This window comes from Cavia porcellus, unplaced genomic scaffold, assembly GCF_034190915.1.
Source record: "Cavia porcellus strain 051 isolate PalLab524CR breed Dunkin Hartley unplaced genomic scaffold, mCavPor4.1 scaffold_25, whole genome shotgun sequence".
Classification (NCBI taxonomy): Eukaryota; Metazoa; Chordata; class Mammalia; order Rodentia; family Caviidae; genus Cavia; species Cavia porcellus.
The window spans coordinates 9,933,620-9,955,605 of NW_026947508.1; the positions used below are offsets into that span (position 1 = coordinate 9,933,620).

The 21,986-nt window shown below is 42.1% G+C and overlaps 1 protein-coding gene across 2 annotated transcripts in view; it reads left to right on the forward strand.

The window, feature by feature from the left end:
* Window positions 1–2,325: 2,325 nt before the first annotated feature.
* Prdm2 (PR/SET domain 2) overlaps window positions 2,326–21,986 on the forward strand; it is a 109,688-nt gene continuing 90,027 nt past the window's right edge. Inside the window, exons 1-2 of one of the 2 annotated variants that reach the window (XM_063235542.1) lie at window positions 2,357–2,439; window positions 16,988–17,061. In XM_063235542.1, the coding sequence (XP_063091612.1) occupies window positions 17,053–17,061 (9 nt within the window). In that variant the 5' untranslated portion in view covers window positions 2,357–2,439; window positions 16,988–17,052. Of the gene's footprint in view, window positions 2,440–16,987; window positions 17,062–21,986 lie in introns of both variants that reach the window. The other variant, XM_063235543.1, reaches the window with a different exon arrangement.

Genomic DNA, 21,986 nt, shown 5'->3' on the forward strand with positions numbered 1-21,986 from the left:
TATAACCATATGCTATCTTTTAAATACACAGTATCTGGTCTACGGTATCATTTCTTTAACCCATCCACATCCAGAGAGCTAGGGAAAAGTTTCACTTTCTATATGGATATTTAAAAATAGATATATGTGATGCTTACTGCATACCAGAACTGTTCTCGGTCCTTGGATATTGTGGTCAGTGAAGACCATGTCATCTGTCCTCTGTTAGGCCACTGCCAGGCTAGGGAGCAGTCCCCAAACACAATCACATCTGAATCCCCTGAATTTCTAAGTTCCCTTATATGGAACAAGTTTCTGAAGATGTGCCTAAATGATGGGGAGTTTATCCTGATTAGCTGGTGGGTCCTAAATGCAATCACATGTATTTTTCTAAGAGAAGGCAAAAGGAAATTTGACAACACACAGTGTAAAGGTGATTTGAAGACAGAGCAGAAAGAGATTTAAAGATGTCAGCCTTGAAGACTAGATTGATATGGCACAAGCCAAAGCATGTGACAGCCATTAGAGGCTGGAAGAGAGAAGGAAAATCTCTCCTAAAATCTGTTGAACCTTCAGATGGAGCATGGCTTCACTGACACCTTGGGTTTAGCCCAGTAATGGCGATTCTAGATTTCTGGCTTCCAGAATTGTTAACGAATACATTTCTATTATTTATTTATTTACCTTTTTTGAGAGAGGGTTTCCTATGTAGTTCAGGCTGGCCTCGAACTCCTGCCTCAGCCTCCAGGGTGTTGGGATTACAGGAGATCACCACCATGCCTGGCCCTCTGTTATTCTGAAATTTGTAATAGCAGCTCCAGGAAGCTAATATATCCAAGTCGTTTTAGATGAATGCCAGGAAGGACAACCACTGGCTAATCTGCCAACCTTCTCTTAGCATGGCGCTATCTAGTGGATACTCTAATTCACCACATCGTTTGACGCTGTTTTCTTATGTGAGTGTTTTGATGGTGGAAGGAATGGAGGGACCTCCCTGATGTTTTCTCTGCAGATACCTTAGGAGATTTTGAGGCATATTTCAAGCTGAAAGGCATTAACCTATGTGATAGGTGTTTGATAGTTAACTGACTGTGTCAATTTGAGTAAGAAATGCCTGACCACATTGGATCAGCACAGTTCTAGGCATGGAAGAAGGAATCTACTGAAAACAGAAGACCCACCAAATGGGTGTGTCAGCAACCAATAGGCTGCAGCCCGAAGGGCATAAAAAGCAAAGGAAGAAGGAAGGTTCCATTATGTTTCTTTGGAGGATCATCAGTCCTCCCCTTCACCTTGGACGTTGTCTTTCAACTTCCAACTCAACTCATCAGCCACTGGTACAGATCCTTTGGCCTCCTGATCCACTCAGTCGGGAACTTTCTTCAGCTTGCCTCACAAGACATCACAACACAGTACTTCAGTGGCATACTCACATGTATTTTTCACATCTACAATCTCTTTTCGTTGAATAACGGGACAAACAGCAAGCCTTTGAGGTTTGACTTCTCCCCCCCTCCCTTTAGTCTCTGTGCTGACTTTGTCACTATTAAGAGCCTTGCCAATCTTTACTCTGATGAAGTCAATTTCCTTTGTTCACCAGAACTGATCATGTCATCAGCTACAACAGCATCATGCCTCTATGGTAAGATTATAACTCCATGCATGTTGATGCCACATGTTTGCTTAAAAGGAACCCCAGTTGCAGAAATGAACTCATCTGGTCTTTTGAAAGTTTCAGAGGCACACCTGTCCCTAATATATTGTCCATCCTTTAGACTGGGTCGTTCCCTCACAGGGATAAAGGCTAGACTGATTTCATTCTTGGTGGATGATTTTATGTTGAAATAATTGCTCATGGTTTTCGTTACCATCTGTTCCTAACAATTCTGGATTTTTCTCCCCCCTTTCCAGCGTGGGCCTCCTCGCAGCACGGTGCATCCTGGACCCTTGCACGTATGAGGGGTCTCCTCCAGCTTGCTCTCACTCCCTCCAGCAGGGCACACAACCTCGCTGCGCGGATGTCTGCTTGCGGTCTTGCTGGAAGGTGAGTTTCGCAGGCGCCTTTGCCGGGGACGAGCACACAGGTCGGCTGCATCTGCCTTCCCGAGGTTGCACCTTCTGCGGTGAGGCCGTGCGGAAGCGCTCTGCCCTTCTTTACCGGGCAGGTCCTTACTGCCCTCGGCGATGGGCTCGTTTTCCTCCTCTTGACCACGACACGCCCTACCTGGTGGCGAGGTCGCGCTTCCCGGGGCGGCTCTGAAGCCCCGCGGACCCGACAGCTCGGCGGGGTCCGCCTTGCCGGGGTCGCGGAGGCCGCGCGCCGCCCGACGTCACTTCCGACCGGGGCCAAGATGGCGGCGGTGCGGCGACGGCGGGCGCAGGGCCGGGCGGCGAGGCGGCGGCGGCTCTCGGCGCGCTGAGGCGTGGGCGCGGCGGGCGCGGCGGGCGCGACGGGCGCGGGTAAGAGGCGGCGGAGAGGGCGGGCTCCGGGCCGGCGGGAAGGCCGGTCGGTCCTCGGGAGCAGGGCGACGGCGACACCCCGGGGACCGGTTGCGGCGGGCACGGCGGGCGGGCGGGCGCGCCCCCTCCGGGGTCTGGGGCGCAGGGCCGGCCGGGCCCCGGGGCTGGCGCGCACTGCGGGGAGCTGGCTGGCGCCGGGGCCCTCGCCGCGAAGTTTGGGGTCCGCTCGCGGCGCTCGCGGCGGCGGGGCCACCCGGGACCCCACGTGGGCTCGGGGCCGTCGCAATTGTCAAGTCGCTGTGCTTCCCCCTTTTGTGCTCCCACCGAGTGTGTCTCGCGCACTTGTGCTCTTAATTTGTTTTGTGTCTTGGGTCTTTGTGTCCTAAATAGTTTTTGTGTGGCGGAAAACCGGAGATTGTCTCCCTCGACCCATCGGTGTGCGTGTGTGCACGCGCGCGTGTGTAAGTGTATAAAACGGACGTGCACGTCTGCCTGTAGGATCGATTGTTACTAACAACACTGTGAACCTGTTTCTGATGGTGCCTAGTGAGACACGGAGTAAACCTGCAAGTCAGGGTTACTCCCCAGTCCTGCGATTTCTCCAGACCCACGGCCCACGCGTGAACACGGACCCCAGGCTTGCGACCTCGGGGTCAGGCTGCGAGCCGAGGAAACGGCCCACACGTCGCCGGGAAGCCTCATTCCCGTGACCTCACTTTGCATTTCGTGTTACGTGTGAGATTGTGTGTATAATGCGTTTGATTCGTGGACCACCTTTTGCTGAATTCCAGTAACTTGTCCATAGAGCCCTTTAAGGAGACGCTGAAGCGATTGTCCCTAGCACAGTTATTGTCCCCGAAGCACGATTAAGATAGATTTTTAAAGTTTTGTTTACGCCAGGTTTATCTTTTTTTTTTTAAATGATTGCAGCGTCTAACAACAAAAACAGAGCCTTCCGGCGATTCTTTTATCTACGGTACTTGGTTTCATTTGTGACCATGTATGTAGTAAATGCGGGGCCCCCTTTGTTAACATAAAAGAAACTGTGTGTACAGATAGTAAGGATCGGGGACTGAGAAACGTAATTGTGTTTTTTAAAATTAAAAATAATTAGGTCTATTTTTGAGATAGCACTCAGCTTGGTCACTCTTGAGGCTTTCTTAAAAACACTGTACTTGTCTTTTCCATATATGATCTCAGTTTAGCCTTGAGAAGACCTTTAAAGATCATCTTTATTAAACTCCTTCCTTTCAAGCTATACAAACGCAGATGAAGATTCATGGTGGGAGGTAACTCTCCCTCTGCATTTGCTGTTGTTCTAGGGCTCCAGGTACCAGATATCTTTTCTGGTTAGATTTAAATAATCTACATTTAAGATACTTACAGAGGCGCTGGAAACCGGAGGACAGTGCTAAGTGTTCGCTTTTGTTGATTTCGAAGATTTTTGTTTTGTTTTCGTTGAAAAGTTGGTAGATTTATTTTTGTTTACTTTGTAGTCAGTGCTTGAAATAATATGGCTTACATTTGTAATAATACATTAGTTTCTGTGAGTACGAAATATGCTAACTGTGGAACAGTTGGAAAACAAAACTTTAAAGGGGGATAGATTCTGATAACGGCCTTCTCCCTCTTCAGACTATTGTTAACGTTTTGGCAGATCTCTTCCTCTCACCGCCTTCTGCTTATTTGTGTTTATCCACGATATACATTATCTATTTTGTGTGTGTTGTCTTCCCTTATGTATTGTGAACATTCATTCATTTCATTAAATGTTCTTTGATATGATATTTATTGACTAATTTGTGGGTGTGCCATCATTTATCAGTCAGCTTCATATTGATCTGTAAGGCTTCTAAAACCTGAGAGTTTCTTTTAATTTGTTTGAAAGCTTTTGCTAGTTAAAGTACCATAAATGACATGAAAAATGTAGATTCTGCTTTTTAGCCTCCCATTTTTCTGGCAAATGCAATTTTAAAAAGTAACAGTTTCAGCTCCTTGTGTCCTGTCAGCGGGCTCTGTGCAGTTTTTACATAGATCTGCACACATATTCTTTTGATGATTATTTTACTTTAGAGGTTTAATAATTCATGGGTCTGTTTCTCTAACCTGCTGATCTCTTTTCAAGTCCCAGATCTGATTTACAGACCTTTTAGGTACTGTTAAATCTAGTTTCCAGAATGGAAATCACCTTAGGTTATTTGCTATTTTCATGTCTTCTGACTAGTTTTTCATGTTTTTGTTACCGATGTGGGAAGAAAAAAAAAAAACCCAAAAACTGAAACTGTTGACTTCTACTTGAAAAATACTTGGTGGGGAGAAAAACAGGAATAGGTGGACCCTTGGGGGAAAATTGTCAAACTGGCAGGGCTCTGAGCTGCTACAGAGAATTTCCGGCTTGTGGGAACCTTAGGTGACAATCATTGTGACCACTCCTGCGAAGGCGTGTCCAGTGCATCACAGTTTGTGTGCCACTTGTCAGCAATGCTGTCCCCCGTGCAGCATTTGCTCAGGGGTCTCCAGGAGTATTCTGCCTCTCCCCTTTAAGGTTAGGAGTTTCTCGTTAGATATGTAAAATTAGCACTGAGAGCAAAAACCTTAGGTTCCATTGAAGCAGGACTTCTGAACCTCTGCACTGTTGGTGTGGGCTGGCAGATTTGTCATCGTGGCAGACTCTGTAGTACATTATAGATTGTTTAGCAGGTTCCCCACTGGTGAGTCACCAGGGTACCTTCTCCCAGTTATCACAAGCAGCAGATTCCAGACCCTACCAGATGTCTCCTAGGTAGGGGACAGTGTTGTATGATTCTCAACCACTGCCTTAAAGCAAGGCTTCTTTGACAAGATGGTTGACTCATTAAAGCACTTTATCATATTTCAAAGAACTGTAAATATAGATGGTATGGTTTATACCTTAACGCCCGGGAAAGGACTTCATGTTCTGTCCAAATTCCTTCCAGCTTTTGTTTTTGTGACTTCATTAAATGGTCCTTTTTAGGAGTTTAGCATTGGCATCTTTTTGTGCCAAGAGCTAAAGCAATATGAAGTATTTTGGAGATTGTGAAGGAGTTTTCATGATATGGGCTTAGCATTCTCAGTATGCAGATTAGATTATTATGAATTTAAATAAATTTGCATAGAGTTGATGCATGGTGAATAATTTAAGCATGTGGTCCATTATGCTGAATAGCTCAAAAATGACTGCCTTTTCTCCTGTAAAATAGGACTTGGTGAAGCAGTGTTTTGAAGATTGATGGTAGAAGCCAAACTATAGTTTTTCTAAAGTCTTTTTCTTTTTTTTAACAACCAGTTTGGGATTATGCCCAGAAACGATAAATTTGTCTTAAGGAAAGAAGGTTTACTTTTGAAGTGCTTACCTAACTTTAACTTAGTATGTTATGATTTGAAGACAGCTAACTGATCTTCATGGAAAATGTGTCATTAATGCACCTTTTCCTGGGGGAGAAAATGTTGCTAAATTTTTACAGTTTTTCTCAGTGTAAGTAATATAGATGGAATTTTGTTATGGAAGAAGTAATCTTTGGTCAGAATGCACTGATAAATCAAGCATATGAAATGAGATCTACCATTGGGGCCAGATTTGGTAATTGGGTGGTTTTCTGCATTACACAGTATCTGTACAGTTTGACTGAAATGAATGCATGTATCATGTAAATATTCTTTCTTAAAGAGAACGTCTTTCATTAACCACCATACCTCCTTGAAGCATGAATTAGAGTTCTTGTGTGTAGTAAATCTGGTTCATTTGGAGTGAAATATGCTTATAATATTTTTCTTAGTACTGTGTAGTATTTATTCGTAGAATCTTGGTTCATGCCATACCTATACTGTGTTCCCATTTATTAGTCCTTTGGAACATGCAATAAAGAAGGTTTCACTGAATACTTATATATTTTCCAGCCATATTTTATAGCTCTTACAATAAATCGTATGTTATGTTTTGCTTTGAAAGAGCTGAATTTACTTCTTGGTACAGCTTGTCTGAAATATGTAAAGCTAAGTGCAACTGTTAATTTGATTACAGGGAAGCAGCCAGTGCAGAAATTGGTAAAACCCACACATTTCTTTTTGTTTTTTTTTTTTCCTTTTGGTACCTGGGATCGAACTCACAACCTTGTGCTTGCCAGATAGGCACTGTGCTGCTGAGCTGTATCCTTGGGCCTTCTGCCTTTTTTTTTTTTTCCAGATTTGTAAGGAATGTTGAGACTTACCAAACCCAGATATGCTTCAGTGTGAGTCCTGTACCTTTCCCAGGTCTTTGTTAAAGACAGTGTCAGTGAGCATATTTTGGAGTGCCAGTTTAAAAGTGACAACGTATTTCTCACTCTGGGGCATATCTTAGCAGCTTTGCCATGATTTCTAAAAGTCCTAGTTTTAGGGACCCCCTGTAAGTAGTTTTCAAGAGGAGTGCTCCCGGGATAAATGAGACTCTGAATTGTGAAGCTCCGTTACCTGTGACTGGTTAGCAGGTGTGGAGCAGTCACAGGACTCTGGGCTCTACAAGTGCATCCTGTGATCTAACAGAGCCCCCCTTGGTGCAGGATGATGGAGCGGGATTGGGTGGGCTAGGTCCCTTGTCCCCTCGCACTTCTTCTTTGTTTTTATTTTTGTTTATGTTTGGGACTAGTGGTTTTATCCAGGAAGTGGTGCGCTGCATCCTGAGCTCTGTTTTTGTTTATTTTGAGACATGGTCTTGCTCAGTCACCTAGGCTGTCCTTGAATTTGTGATCCTCCCGACTCGGCTCCACTGTGCCATGCCTTGCACTGCTTTCTGTTTATAAACTGAAGACAAGCATTACTTCTCTTTCTCTGGGATATTTTGAGTTGAATAAAGAATATGCAAGCAACTTAAGACATTTTAAATGTTTGAAAACAATAATATTTGCCTTAGGCATTTGTTTCTGGCATGGCACAGTTATTGTTGAGGAAACTCTTCCCGGTTACGTCTTGAGTCCTTAGACCTTTTAACCATACTGTATTCCCTACTGGGAAGGGAAGTGGAAGTGACTGGTTTTCTAGTCCCTTCCGTGCTTTCCACAGTGAAATCTTGCATTTCTATCCATCTCTGGATATTTTTCCGTGGTCGTTTCCTTTCTACTTCCCTTGGGACTGAAGACTTCTGAGTTTCCATCCCTAACCTCGACGCTGGCCTGTGTGGGGACCAGTTTTCCACTTGGCTGGTGTCTCTTTCCATGGGAATGTCTGACTTCTCCGCAGAGTTTCTGCAACAGAGCGCATTGCTCTCCATTTCAGTGTCTTCCCTGCCAGCCCTGACTGCCTTTTTTAAGACTCAGAGCCACTCTTCCTCTTGGCTACATCCTTCCTTCTGGACCCCTCCTCACCGTCTCTTTACCTCCTGTTCACTTCGCTAACGTTCTGCCCGGCCTTTGGCTGAGGCACGGGTCATGTTTTGTTTCCTTCCAGCCATCGCCTATGGTCCACCTGTGACTGACTGCTTGTTAGCTTGGACTCCCACCCGGCGTGCCTGGCCCCATCTTTCTGGCTGTCCACCTGCACCTCTTCTTTGCTGTCAGCCTGGTCACTCTTCAGAGTTACACTTTGTTTCGATGATGGTACTTTCGTTGGCAGAAGCACCTCGTCCCTCACTTGTGGTCAAGGCTGTTGCCCTGCAGGTGGCCTGAGTTCATCTTTTTCATAATTTCTCTTTTGTCTCTCACCGAAGACCTTCAGGGCTTTGGGAGTAGGTGCAGGTGGCAGGGGATAAAAACTCACATAGTGTCTGGGTGGCCCTGGCCACAGTGGCAAGTTCCCCGAGATCCCTGGCATTGTCCCTGCTGTTCTGCTCTTGCTCTGTGTAGGTGCTCTCTTGAGGCGCAGTTTTGCTGGCCACAGCAGAGAGGCATCAAGACACTTTGAGCGTTGTTTTTGTGCAGTACTGGGGATTGAACCCGGGGTGCTGAGTCACACCTCTAGTCCTGTCCTGTCCTATTATGTCCTATCTTATCCTATCTATCTATGCATTCATGCACCCACATATTTACTGTCTGTCTGTCTGCCTTCCTGTCTGTCTGTCTGTCTGTCTCTCTGTTATCTGTCAGAACTAGGGATTGAACTCAGGGCCTTCACATTCAGCTGCAACCTCAGCCCGTATTTTTTTTTTTTTTTTTTTTGCCTTTAAATTTTATTTTGAGACAGGATCTCACTAAATCACTAAGTTGCCTGGACTGAACTCAAACTTGCATCCTTCTCCCTCAGGCTCTCAAAATATTGGGGTACCACCACATTCAGCTCTTCTCCAGTTCTTTTTGAGACAGGGTTGCTCCGGCTGGCCTTGAGCTTGCTATATCCTCTTGCTTTAGCTTCCTGTGTAGCTGGGATTATGCACATGTTTCCCGATGCCTGATTTCATTTTTTAAAAAGTGGTCTTATTTTCACCTTGGAACAAGGATCTCAAATAATTTATTTTATTATTATTATTTTTTTGGTACTGGGGATTGAATTCATGACCTTGCACTTACCAGGCAGGCACTTATGCCATTGAACTAAATCCCTGGCCCTTCAAATAATTTATTTTTAACAGAAATATTTTCCTTTAAGCACTAGAATAGGAGCTCATGTATGACCAAGGGCTTCTGAAACTGTAAAGCCAACACTCAATTTGCTGTGTAAACAGTGGATATTATTATTTTTAAAAGCTCTAGAGAACAGAACTAGTTATGGATTTAGAGGATAAAACTCAAATCTCAGATTAATAAAGGATGTGTTCCCTGATCCACACCCCCATATTAATTCATGCTTGGGGGACCCTGGTAGTGATGTGTGCCTGGCACCCTAATGAAGTAATTTTTAAGTAGTGGCTTTGTCTGCGTAGACATCCCAGTTTTCCTTCTGCTTACTTGCCTGGGATCTCAGGAGGCCTCCCTGTCACCGAGGCGCAGTTTCCCTGGGAGGCGAGTCTTCCTGTGTTATTATTGTGTAGGAAGAGCCCTGGGCAGTGCTAGGATGACCAGAGTAACACCCGGAGAATCTTCAGGTGAGAAAGGGTGCTTGGGTGCTGGACCAAGAACACCCACGTTGCTGTAGGTTTCTTCACTTCTCAGAAAAATCTCAAGTTTTTTTTCAGGTTTCCTCACTTTCAGTTTTCAAATTTGAATCACATAAATAATATCAGCACTGACAACTTGGGTCAAAAAGGAACCAGCTGAGTGTTCGTTTAAGATGACAACTGTGGCTGTCCCTTGTTTGAGAAATTTTGTTTGAAGCTTGGCATCTGAGTATCAGGGAAGAATTGACTTAAGTTTTCTGTTATAATAATTGAAAGTTTTTATACATCTAACCTGCAGAAAGTGTCAGAAAAGTATCTGTTTATTGAAGCTTCTTTAGTTTTACACTGTTCTGCAGAATGCACAGTCCTTAGTTGGTCTAGCTGTACTTCTGCTGGCGTGGGGGGAGCTGGATAACCTTGAGCCTGCACCGCTGTTCTCATCAGAGAACTCAGTCAGAGAGCGCTGTCATGTGGCTTTTGCATCTCTGTTTCTTGGCAATTAGTCCTAAAAATAAGGAAAGGAAATTAACTTCTTAATTCAAGGGTGTTTTGATGGGGTGGAGTTGCCTCATCTAGGAAAATTGAAAATGATTGTTTTGTTCTTCTTACCATGGGGAGGAATGTCCTGTTGTTAGAATGAGCAGTAATATATTTTAATTTCTTTAGAGAAACTGGATATTTTTAACTGCGGAAGTAGAGAGAATTATTATAGAAACCCTAAGCAAAGCCCAAGATTTGTGATATAATAAATTCCATGTTCAATGCAATATGAGTTTATAAAAGTAATAAAAAATGAGAGAGCAAGAGCACGTATTCATAGTTGTCTGTAGCATCAGTTAGATAAATTATATCCCTTGCCATTCATTTATTTCTAAGCTTAGCTCTTTATTAGTGAATGCTTAGAGCAGGGTTTTTTTTTTTTTTTTATGTTTTTATTTTTGGCATCCTGGAGATCACATCATAGGACCTCATTCATGTTAGGCAAATGCTGCCCCTCTGAGTTAATTTCTAGCCCAGGAGCAATATGTTTTTTAAAAATTTCCTTTAATCCTTTCTCACTCCCCTCCCACAATAAAGGAAGAGGTATTTTGGTAAGGAAAAACCTCCTGGGTACCATAGTCTAAATGTGGAGCTAGACCACTTCCCTCCTGTACTTATTTGACATTTTAATATGGTGGTGTTTAATTGCTCAAGGCCCATCGGAGCCAGAGGGCTGTTGACCTTAGAGCTCTATAACTTACACATTTTAAACAGAGCTCTAATTGGCCCTGCTTTCTTATTTGAGCCTAGGGCCCTGAAGCCTTTGAGAACAGCAGACCTTCCTTTTCTCTAACTTGTTGCGGGGAAACTGTTGTCAGTGTCAGCGCCTCCCACCTGGAGTCCGCCTGCTGAGCGCTGCCGGCTGCCTTCTCTCTGTTTGTGCCTGGACACTGTCTGCTCTGTGATTCCTCTCGGGGAGTCAGACCCTGGGTAGTGGTCTTGGTGTTCCAGGCCATCTCCAGAGAAGCGATTTATTGAGATGGGGAAGTGACTGGTTCATTTGTGACCATCGCCTGCCTGTGTCTGGTCATGTACCTCTGCAGGCATAGCAACGTGTTCCTGGGATCTCCTGCCTTACCATGGTACCACTTGGAAACACCAGCTCTTTGCCACAGAGACTCTGTCCCTCTGCTTTGGCATCTGCCCAGTGTTTGCTGAGTTCCTGGAATATATGTCTTCTCTTTCTCATCCCTCTGCCTCCAGGCATACAGTCCCTTTCTCTCTCTCTGTGTGTGTATGCGTGTGTGTGTGTGTGTGTGTGTGTGTGTGTGTGTGTGTTTGTCTGTCTGTCTGTTTTTAAGACAAGGTCTCGCTGTGCAGTTCAGGCTGGCCTTGAGCTCATTTTGTAGCCCAGGCTGGTCTTAAACTTACAGCAATCCTCCTGCCTCAGCCTCCTGAGTGCTGGGATTATAGGCATGTGGTACCATACCTGGCTGGTTGCTTTCTTTCTTTCTTTCTTTTTTTTTTTTTTTTTCTTTCTTTCTTTCTTTCTTTCTTTCTTTCTTTCTTTCTTTCTTTCTTTCTGTCTTCCTATTAAAATGATAAGGATTTTAGGTTTGACTTCTTAGTTTAGTTCATTTAATTTGAAAATATAGCTTGCATTTTCAAAGGAAAGTTGGAGCTATATTTTTTAGTGTGAACCTGGATGAAACTATTAAATTCATGAATTATATTTTGGACTCAGCAAATTCCCAGACAGAGTCAGTATTTATGTGTTTGCTTAATCTAACAAGTAAGCAAGACAATGTTTTCATGTTGATATAGAGTTTGGAGGTAAGAAATGTGATCAATCATTTTCTTTGACAATGAGTATTTAATAGTGTTTGTGAGTTAATAAAACAATTTTTGAGAAGTTGGCATGGTTTACGTATTTTTATTTTTATAGAAGTTTTCAGATTGCAAAAATCTTTTGGTCAGAGTAAATTAAAAATCAGTGTTAGATGCTAAAAACTTACTAAAAGTTTAATCTTCTGTTTGCTATGAGAACAACTTATATAATTGTTAGTTTTAGAGTAATTTTCTTATTGTGACCATAACCTTTCTGAGTCACTTTTTTCATAAAGTGTTATGTTAAAACTTTTTTCTTTTGTTTTCATATAATTTTTATTTTTAAAATTCAATATAACTGTACTAATTTTCTTATTTCTGTTATACTCTTTGCCTATAAGATTTCTGAGTCTTACAGAGTTAGTGTTTTTTGATTCTTGATGTTACAATATGAAGTTTGTGTAATTGAAGAATATAATTATAGGAAATTATAGAAAAGTATCAGTGACCTGTAAGTGACTGCCACAAAGCTAATTACAGTACTTTCCCAATATCCCTCAAAGCTATAAACTGATCCTAGAGAATAATTGTGAAATCAGGGACTTGTTGGTGACAGTGTAAATCAAATGTAAGTATTAAGTATTTTCCTAACCCTTCTCCTTTCCCCTGACCTAAACTAAGCTTAAAGAATCTTCTGTTGCTTTTTCTTTGCCTGTCAGGTAGCTTTGTAGAATTAACAAGTCTGTAAAGATGCCTGAAGACACTTTAGCCAGTCTGCTTTATTTAGATAATTGTTGAGGGAGATACAGGGCTGGATATATCTAAACAGTGTATGCTTTCTGTTTCTTCCAGGATTGATCACAATACATAAGATAGAACAAGAGGTATGCAAAAACATATGTTCTGTAGAAACAGTTTTATGTTGCCAGACATGGAAATCCAGAAGAGAAACTGAGGCATAAACCACTCTCAGAAAAGTCTTAGCCTTTTTAAGTTTTTCAGTATCTAAAATTAGAAAGCCAGAAGTACTTTAGCTTTAAAATATTTTTGAAAGGATGGTTAAGGTTTCATTTGTATGTCTGGAAAGGTTTCTAGCACTAATAAGATTGATCATTAAATTTCTCATATTTGACAAACTTTGACCTGGGTGTAGTCCTTAGTCAAATTTTTAACTGATTTGACATTAGTTAGGAGGTAATGTGTGAGTGCCACTGTTGAAGTCAGTGCTGAGCACGAACATTCTGTAAGGTTACCTTGGAGCTTCTCAGAGGTTTTGAGCAGGGCTGGAGCAGGTTATTACTCCAGAGCACTGTTTGTGGAGTCTGGGGGTGCTTTGAAATACGTAATCTCATGTCTGATTGCAGCTAGTCAGATGATTACTCATTCTCAGAAATTCTCAGCTCTGAAGTCAGTGTCAGACTTGCAGTGTTTTTAGTATTGTAAAATGTTTAATTTGACCATCCTGCGTGCCAAAAGGGAGAGAGAAAGAATGAGAGTGTGGTTCTGAGCAGGTGGGAAGTGGAGGAAAGATGGGTCTCCTCTCGCAGGTACGCTGAGTGAACTTCTAGGAAAGCTTTTCGATCACACTTTCTCTAGAAAAAAATAAATTGAGTGCAATCCTATTTGGACCAAGAGTAGAAGGTCATAAAAGATTTTTAATTATGTAGCATTCTGAAATTAAACCTTTTTAAAATTTAGAAATAGTTGCCATTTATTCAGATAATAAGTGGGAAAATGCTTTAAGTAGTGTACTGCTTTAGCTGCCTAATATCAGAGGTCAGGATAGGTCAGCTGTTTGAGTCGTGCCTGAGAGCTAGGAACTGGAAAGAGTGAGGAGAGGAAGGAAAAATTGTTAGGAAAGGAAGAACAAATGGCAAGCAGATGGGAGGGAGGCAGCTGCTCCATCCTCCTGGTCCCTGGGACAGAGACCTCAGGGCCGCCCTTGACTGACTGACTGACTCTTCTTTCTTTCTTTCTTTCTTTCTTTCTTTCTTTCTTTCTTTCTTTCTTTCTTTCTTTCTTTCTTTCCTCTCTCTCCCCCCTCTCTTTCTGTCTCTCTCTCTCTTTCCTCCTTCCTTCCTTCCTTCCTTCCTTCCTTCCTTCCTTCCTTCCTTCCTTCCTTCCTTCCTTCCTTTTTACCTGCTTTCACCCTTAACTCAGCAGCTATATTTGGGGGCTCTGTGTTTTCTTTTTCCCTTTCTCCATTTGTTCTTTTCCCTACCCTTCTTTCCCTCCCTTCCTCCCAGAATGCAGTCTCTTTCTGTGTCTTCTGTCCCCTGGACCAAGTTAGCATCATCTGTTGCCTACGCCGGACCTTGGCTGTGACGTCACGGCCTCCAAGTTGTCCCCCCCGCGTGACTTCCCGCAGCATCCTGCCCCTCAGCCCCAAGCCTGCTGTGCTTCCCACTCTTACTCCGCTTTCCCTCCAAGCTGCTCCCCAAGTCTTCCAGGCTCACATCTCTCCTGCTTCCTGGCGTTACGAGATGGCTTCTCCGTCCTTCTCTCCCCAGACTGTTGATCTGGTGGTTGCAGAGCTAGATCTACCATCACAGAGGTTGCGGTCATTCTGTTTCTGTAACTCTGTTTTTTTCCTAAATCACGTTCTTATCCCACATACTACGTGTGGTTGTGTTTTTTGTGTTTGTGCCTTGCAGGTCCCTCTTCTGCAGGGCAGGGCTCTTCTATCTGTTTCTGCCACAGAACAGTGTTTGATGCCTACTAAGTAAGGGCTCAGGGTAGACGGGAGTCTACTGGAGTGTTCCATAATAAAAAATGTGTCCCTTTCTAGAAGCAGAAATATAGCCAGTTAAGATCCTTAAACTAAATTATCATTTTGTCCTTTGACAATATGAAATGTTCAGAATAAGACATGGTCCAATTTGTAGTGACAGAAAGCAGACTGATACTTTCCTAGTACCTTGTTTCTTTTTGTGCTGAAGAAAATATCCTAAAATTGATTGTGGTAATGGTTGCCAACTCTGTAAATATAGTAAGTATTCAAGGTGCAGTTATGTGGTAAATGAATGTCTCAGGGAAGCTTTAAACAAAAAAGCAAAAAAAAAAACCCCAAATAAAACAAAGCTAACCCAAACAAAAGTGAACCATAGTTAAGAAATGACAGAAACCAGAATTATGGGGCTTTGGCCACGTTATCCTGACCTTCCTGAATCAGGCTTGTGAGCTGAGGGTGTACTATAGTAGTACGTACTTCATGGAGATTATTGAGCTAGTTATGTGAAGGCCTTAGTGCCTGCTGGCTCTTGGAAGAAATCTCATACGTAATAATTGTGAAAACCATGATTCTCATGAGAAGGAAAAGAAAAACTAAGGGAAACGGGCAGCGCTGTGGCTCCATTCAGACATCTTTCATTAAAATGTTTGCATTCGTTAAGGTTTTGTCTGTTTCTCAAAGAGAAAGTGAGGCCAAAGAGCATAAACCGACCTGCAAACGCTCAGTAAGAGGACAAGTGAAACCCCTAACGCGTTATTCAGCGGAGGCCTGAGCTGTCACACTGGACCGCCCAGTGGAACTGACCGCAGTCAGGGGGCGTTTGGGGTTGAGAGGGTTACGTAAGCATGCTTTCGAGGTCATGGACCTTATCACTGTTTTACACCCAAATGTGTATTTTTAACAGGATAACACTCTCAAGTCTCATACGGTGGGATGGATTATGTTCAGTAGGTGAAGCGTATACTCCAGAAGGGCATGTGAAGCACTGTGAAAAACGTGCGCATTCTTATACTTCCAAAGAAGGGACATTGTGTCGTGGGTCGCCTTTCTTTTATAGGTGTTTTATTTACTGAGTATTTAATTACTAGGCATATACATTGGTTTGGATATTGCTGATCTCTCTTAACAAGATGCATTTCTGTGGAGTATATTCCTTGTGTCTTTTATAAATAAAAAAAAAATAATTGAGATGACCAGACCATCATTGAAAAGTAGTGCCTTTGCCTGTTAAAAATAATCAAGTGAGTGTGGTTAATAGCTGGAGAAAAGAGAAGTCAACTGCCTTCACAAAACTGGGGTAACGTGGAAAATGGAAAACGGTGTCCTTTGTAACAGTGGGCAGGCAGTATGTCCTTCCCGTGTAAAGAATGCCTTTACATTACAGATTCCGTGGCTTATTAACAGAACAGAAAGTTACAATGTGAGCAGAGCTTTGTGAGCCAGGAAAGTAAGAGAAGTTATTATAAATAAATGCCTGAAGAAATAGAATTGCACTTACTGTGTGTGTATGTGTCCATGTGCTGGAAGCATTTGGAACACTGCAGTGGAAGTTGTACTTAAAATGTCATGACTTCCCTGTATTAGGAATGGCATCAAATGGCTCTTAAGGCTGACACTGCGGAAAGGACCTCAGCACAGATTACTATGCAGAAAGTGAGTACAGTCACACCTCGCTTAATGACCGCGTGTGTTCTGAGAAATGCTTCATCAGAGAGTTTTGCCACTGTGTGAACATCATAAATGTACTCACAATGTTGTTAAGACAGCTGCAATGTCACGAGGCAAAATAGTCTTATGGGGCCGCTGTCTCGTGTGTGGTCTGTCACTGACTGAAACGTCGTTATGTGGTACGTGACTACATATATGTGTTTACAAAAAAATATTTCATTGTCATTCTCATATACTAGTATGATGTTGAGCACAAAGTTTTAAAAGAATAATTGTAGCTTTTTCTAAACCTCTTTTATTAAAGCATTTGCATTTTATTGCACATTTTTGGTTATTTTCCTCAAAGATAATTTACCATAGCCAGGGGAAGTAAATCTGCATTTCTACTTCAGGAACTTGAAAAACAGTAATGTTGCGGGCTCTAATTGTGTTTGCATACAACACATCGGTATACGCAGGAGGAGGACACTTGCCTTGCGTAACGACTTGCTGCTCAGTGCTTTGTGTTTCTCACTGTTAACAAAGCTAATTTTATTTTTAGGAGTGATGCAATTCCAAAGCAGAAATTTGATGTCATTCTAATGAGTCTGCTTTCAATTGTACCGTACAATGAATCCCTAGTAAGGATTAGCAAGAAATCTATTTTATTGTGGAAAATAAATTTGAGAGGTAAGCTGTCAGCATAGATTGAAGTTGATCTGGCATGGAGTTGCTTTATGAATAGCCTTTTGAGCGAACTCTGCAGTTCTGTGTGTGGTTTTAAATCACTGTACATTTGTAGGCAGGTACATATTACAATTGTCTGTTTTTCTTTTTAGGGTTCATGTAATCAAAGAAGTTTCTTTGTTGTGTGTATCTTTACAGAACACAACAGGAATTGAAAATGAATCAGGTGAGTTTAAAAATAAAAATTTATACAAATACATAATCTAGATGCTAGACCAGCTCTTGATTTTAAAGACAGTAACACACACGTTCATTCTGTTCAGATTTTCATTTTCGTTTCTTAACACCATTTATTAGTTCATTGCTCTCACAGTGCGTTTGTTAATGGAGTGGGATGTGCATTGCTTTGTTGTGGGTTGGCAGTTCTTGGGTCCCCAAATGGAGGGCTCATTCTTAGGGACTTTGCTTCAGACTTTTCTTTTTTACCTCTTTCCCTATCACACTCGTATGTGAGGTTTTGGTCTTGGTTTGTTTTGAAGTTTAGTCAGTTTTCATTTTAACATCTTATTTTATAATTCCCATTGATTCAAAAGAAAAGACTCACAAAGTTATTTTTAGAAACTGCAGCTGGTCAAACCCAAACTTTTAAGTATTTTGTCCTTGAAAATCCTTTTCGTAGACTAAAGAGGGCAGGTACTGAAATGTAGTATGTATTTCTCTCTACAGAGGGGTGTGGGATTACCTGGAGGTTAACTGTTCTGCTATACATATTTCTGTGACCTTAAGGGTGTTCTGATAAGTACAATCAGTTGTGTGAATTTCATTTATTCTAGAATTCTTATTTCCTCAATATCATTTCACTTGCTGTTACAGAAATTTATGGACATTAGAAATGTTCTCTTTTAAAAATCTCCAGAAACATATTATTTTAAAATATGAAGAACAAAACCGAAACATATGATATAATATATTTTAGCTGTTAGCATAAAACTCTCAGACTTGAAACTATTTTGTATCCCTAGCCCCTGGAACATTAGACACCTTTTTATCATTTATAGGTGCTTCTCAATAGAGATCACAGGTCATTTCATTAGGTGGCAGAGTTTAATAAATCCAGTCCCATGTCGCACCGAGAGATGTGAAATTCTTGGAATGGATTCTTTTGATTTCTTTTCATTACTTTCTTTATCAAAAATACGTTTAATACAGAGGACTATATATCATAAAAAATGAATCTGGCGAACACATGGGCCACATGGTTTTCATTATTTTAAAACTTGGAGATTTACTGACATGCTTTTGATGGCAGATTATTTTTGAGATGGTGAAGGGGGAGGAAAGAGAACAGAGGAGATTTTCAGTTGTCGTCTGTCGAAGCTACATAAATGTATGTCATGGTTTCGTTTGCTTTTCTATTTTAAGATTGGCTTTTAAATGTGAACTGGCCACCTACAGAAGCTTGTTTTTCTACTCTCTGGTGACCATTGTTAAAGGACTCTTGATTCTGGTTAAGAATAATAGTGAATATGTCCAAAATGGAATCTAAACATAGACGTGGTTCCTGTTGCCTCATTGTTCATTGAGCCTTTATTTAAAGCACGTACAGCTTCAACTTTAGGTTTAAATCTGCCTTAAATGCTTATACCCGGTTGGGCCAGTCCTGTTTTTAGTGTGTTTGGACTTTTTTTAGGTCTTACAGTTTTGCTTTAATATTCCATTTATATCAGTGAGCTTGTGTTTAAGCTGTATGCCATTGAGAAGGGTTGTACCTACCCGTTTCTCTTCTTGGCTCTTGTGCAGTTTAATTTTCTTTTGACAAGCTTTAATATCAGATCTGTAGAGGACTGCCTTTGATGCCAAGTGCCAAAATATCAGTGGAAAAGTATCCTCTTATGTTTCTAATGGTTAGCACATTTCTGATTCGAGTATAATTTAAGTGGTCTGGTACTGTTGAAAGTTTTATTTGGATTATAAAAATTGTTCACTTTTTGTGACTAAAATTTTCAGCCTTTTTAGTTATTATTGAAAGAATTTGTTTGCAGGCTCTTGAGACCTAACAAATATGTCATAGCACAAAAATCTATCAGTATTTTTCAACAATTTTTAAAAATTCAGAAGTATTCAGGATAGTTTATGCTTGCATGTGTGTTTATCTTCTCATTTTTGGCTGGTGAAAATGATCAATAAATCCTTTAAAACCTTCAAAATGAGTACACAAAAGATTTAGGTATTGAAAATAATTTGAATTTGAACAAGACTGGGTTTTAATTAATATCCCAATGGTTATATCTTACGTTTGGAACATTTTCTCCGGGACCAGATTGGCACTGATCTGATGAGTTTTAGAGGTCAGATCTGTCCCATAATGGGCCGAGTCTCTAAAGGGCATCACAGAAGCATCTCTTCCACCTGTACCTGCCTCTGAGGTGCGGGGGCTGTGAACACACCGTATTGTTTGGAAACAGTTCCTTTAAACGAATGGTGGAGTCTGATGCTCGCCGTTATCCTAAGGATGGTCCCTTAAAGCGGCATTCTGGGATGTTAGGCATAGCTGTGTCTGGTGTCCCAAGTCCTTCCTGGTAGGGTAGCCCTGCAGGCTCCCTCTGAGCCCAGCCCTGAGGCTCCACAAGGCCCCCGGAGCAACTGTTCTTTGTCATTACTCTGTACTGACCCCTTCCTGCACCTCGGTCGTTTCAGTGTCGAGCCCGTTAGCTTTGCCTGCGAGTCCATGTTCCTTCTCAGTGAGCCCCTGCCCAGCTGGCGGGACAAAGAGCAATCACCGTGTGTCCCCTTCCTTTCTCCGTTTTTCTCTTCTATTTTCAGGTCTTAGATGTCCCCCTTTCTTTAGGAGTCTACACTGATCCTGATAACAGTTGCTCAGTTTACTGTAGGGCTGTGTCCTGAGAAATCCATTGTGAAGTCAAAAACTGAAGCCAAACTCTCCTAAGTTAGGAGTCATCTATATTTATTTTTGAGATAATCTACTTTGTTCCAAGATTGATTTAGTGACTTATAATGCACAGAGGCTCACAATATCCATGGACTCACTTAGTCTTTAATACCTCTTGCTATCTATTGAGTGCCTAACAAGCATGGCGGGCACGATAGTAAGTATAGACCACAGGGCTCTTATTAATTCAGTCTTTGAACCAACTTTTGTGGATAAAGTTATCAAGGCCCAGAGAGGTGGCTATAGCTTGCACTTGGTCCCTGCAATAGTAAACAAAAGAGCTCTGATGCCAAACTCAAGCTGTAAATTTTCAAAGCCTAGGTTCTTGGTCACCACACTGTACTTCTGTATCAGTCAGCCTAAGCTATACAATGCTGAGTTAATAAGCAGCTCCAAAACTCTCAGTGGTGTAACATGGTAGTATTTTGTTTCTTGTTTTGGTTACACAGCCAGTGTGGCTCAGTATGCGGCTCTACTGTTGTAGTCACTCAAAAACCAAAAATGATGGAGGCTTTGTCTTGTTAAATGACACTTTGATTTGTATGAATTAGCCACAGGCAGGCCGGCACACTGAAGTTAAAACTTGGTCAGGGAGCAGTTTAGTCCTGGTAGCAGAGAACTGCAATAGTATTTGAGGGCAACCATGATAATTATTACAGCTGCCTTGATTACTGATCTCCTGAGTCATACTTAGGTTTCTTTCCCTAAGAACCTTTGTTTAACTTACTGCTGTTAACATTTGAAACTATTAATAATTACAATTGAGCATCTCTACATCCTGATCATATTCCATGTTACTGCTGCTAACCAGCAACAGGACAATTTATCCTAAGCTTGTTTTAAAACTAGAGTAATGAGGGCCGGACTATGGCTCAGTGGTGCAGCATCTGCCTGGCAAGCACCAGGTCCTGAGTTCGATTCCCAGTACCAAAAACCAAACAACCAAAATCAAACCTAGAATAACAGAAAGAAGCTTTACTTACTGAGTGCTGCAGAGCCGACCCTGAGCGTGGTGAAAGCCGTCCCACTGCTGTGTTCTCAGCTGTCCTGAAGTTTCATTCATTCCCCACCCCCTGCACAGACTGCCTCCTAGCCTGTCATGGAAGTCGGCAGGCCGACTCAGCAGTTTCCGTGCTCCTAGAGGCCAGATGCCGCCACACACAATGCTCCGGAGCAAGCCCGTGGCGCAGAGCGGCTGGCGAGGAGGGCAGGCTCTCTGGGTTACGTGCTCAGAGAAGGCCGTCCAAGGAGCTGACTGATGGTTGAAGCAGCCCCGAGGTCGCAGCCAGCAGCCAGGTGAAGAAAGAGAATCCTAGGCCAAGTGAGCGTCCCGGAATGCAGGGGTCCTGAGTGGGGAGGAGCTTGGTTCACTAACAAGGCAACCCAGGGCTGGAGTTTAGCCTCATCAGGGACTTCAGGACAAGATGACTTTGGTGTGACAGGCAAGGAGCAGGTTTCTAGGGATGTGAGGCCCGAGTGAGGGACGGAAGGCATTTCTGTTTTACAGTAAGTGTAGCTGGGAAGTGCTTACAGAGACATAACCTGATTCCACTTTTAGGCTGTCACCCGTTCTGAGACTGGGCAAGAATGTGGTGATAGGCCTGATTTTTACTGGAATTAACCATATTTTCACATACTTTCTTTGATTGGACAACTCAGTGGACCTGCAAGCTTTTAAAACTTTTAAAAACAAGTTCTTAAAATTTCTGAACTCTGTTGATTGCTGTCTTTTTCAAAGATGGTGTATGAAACTTTCTTTTTTCCGTGTCCATCTGTTTATTGTTACTGCAGTCATATTCTTTCCTTAGTGCAATTTGTTACTGCAGTAAACTGAAACGTGTTTGATCCCCCCCCCCCGCCCCTGCCATTGTTTGCCCGAATAGTAGCTTAGAGTCTTGTTTGCAAATTTAAACAAAGAAGAGTTTTTTTTTGGTAGGAGGTTAGAGTTATTTTAATTCCCCATGATTCTTGGAATGTTTTTGCTTGTAACAGTTACCGTGGTGATTATTGCTAGCTGATCATGGCGGTAATCTGTCTGTATGTTAGCATGCATATACTATGAAGTGTTCTTAATACGAAACGTTCTTGAAGTGAATCATCTGTCACCCACCACTCTCACCTTCCAGTGTTAATTTCGGTCAAGTTGATCTTAAGATGCTAGGTGCTATAATTAAATTAAAACTGATACACAATAATTTCTT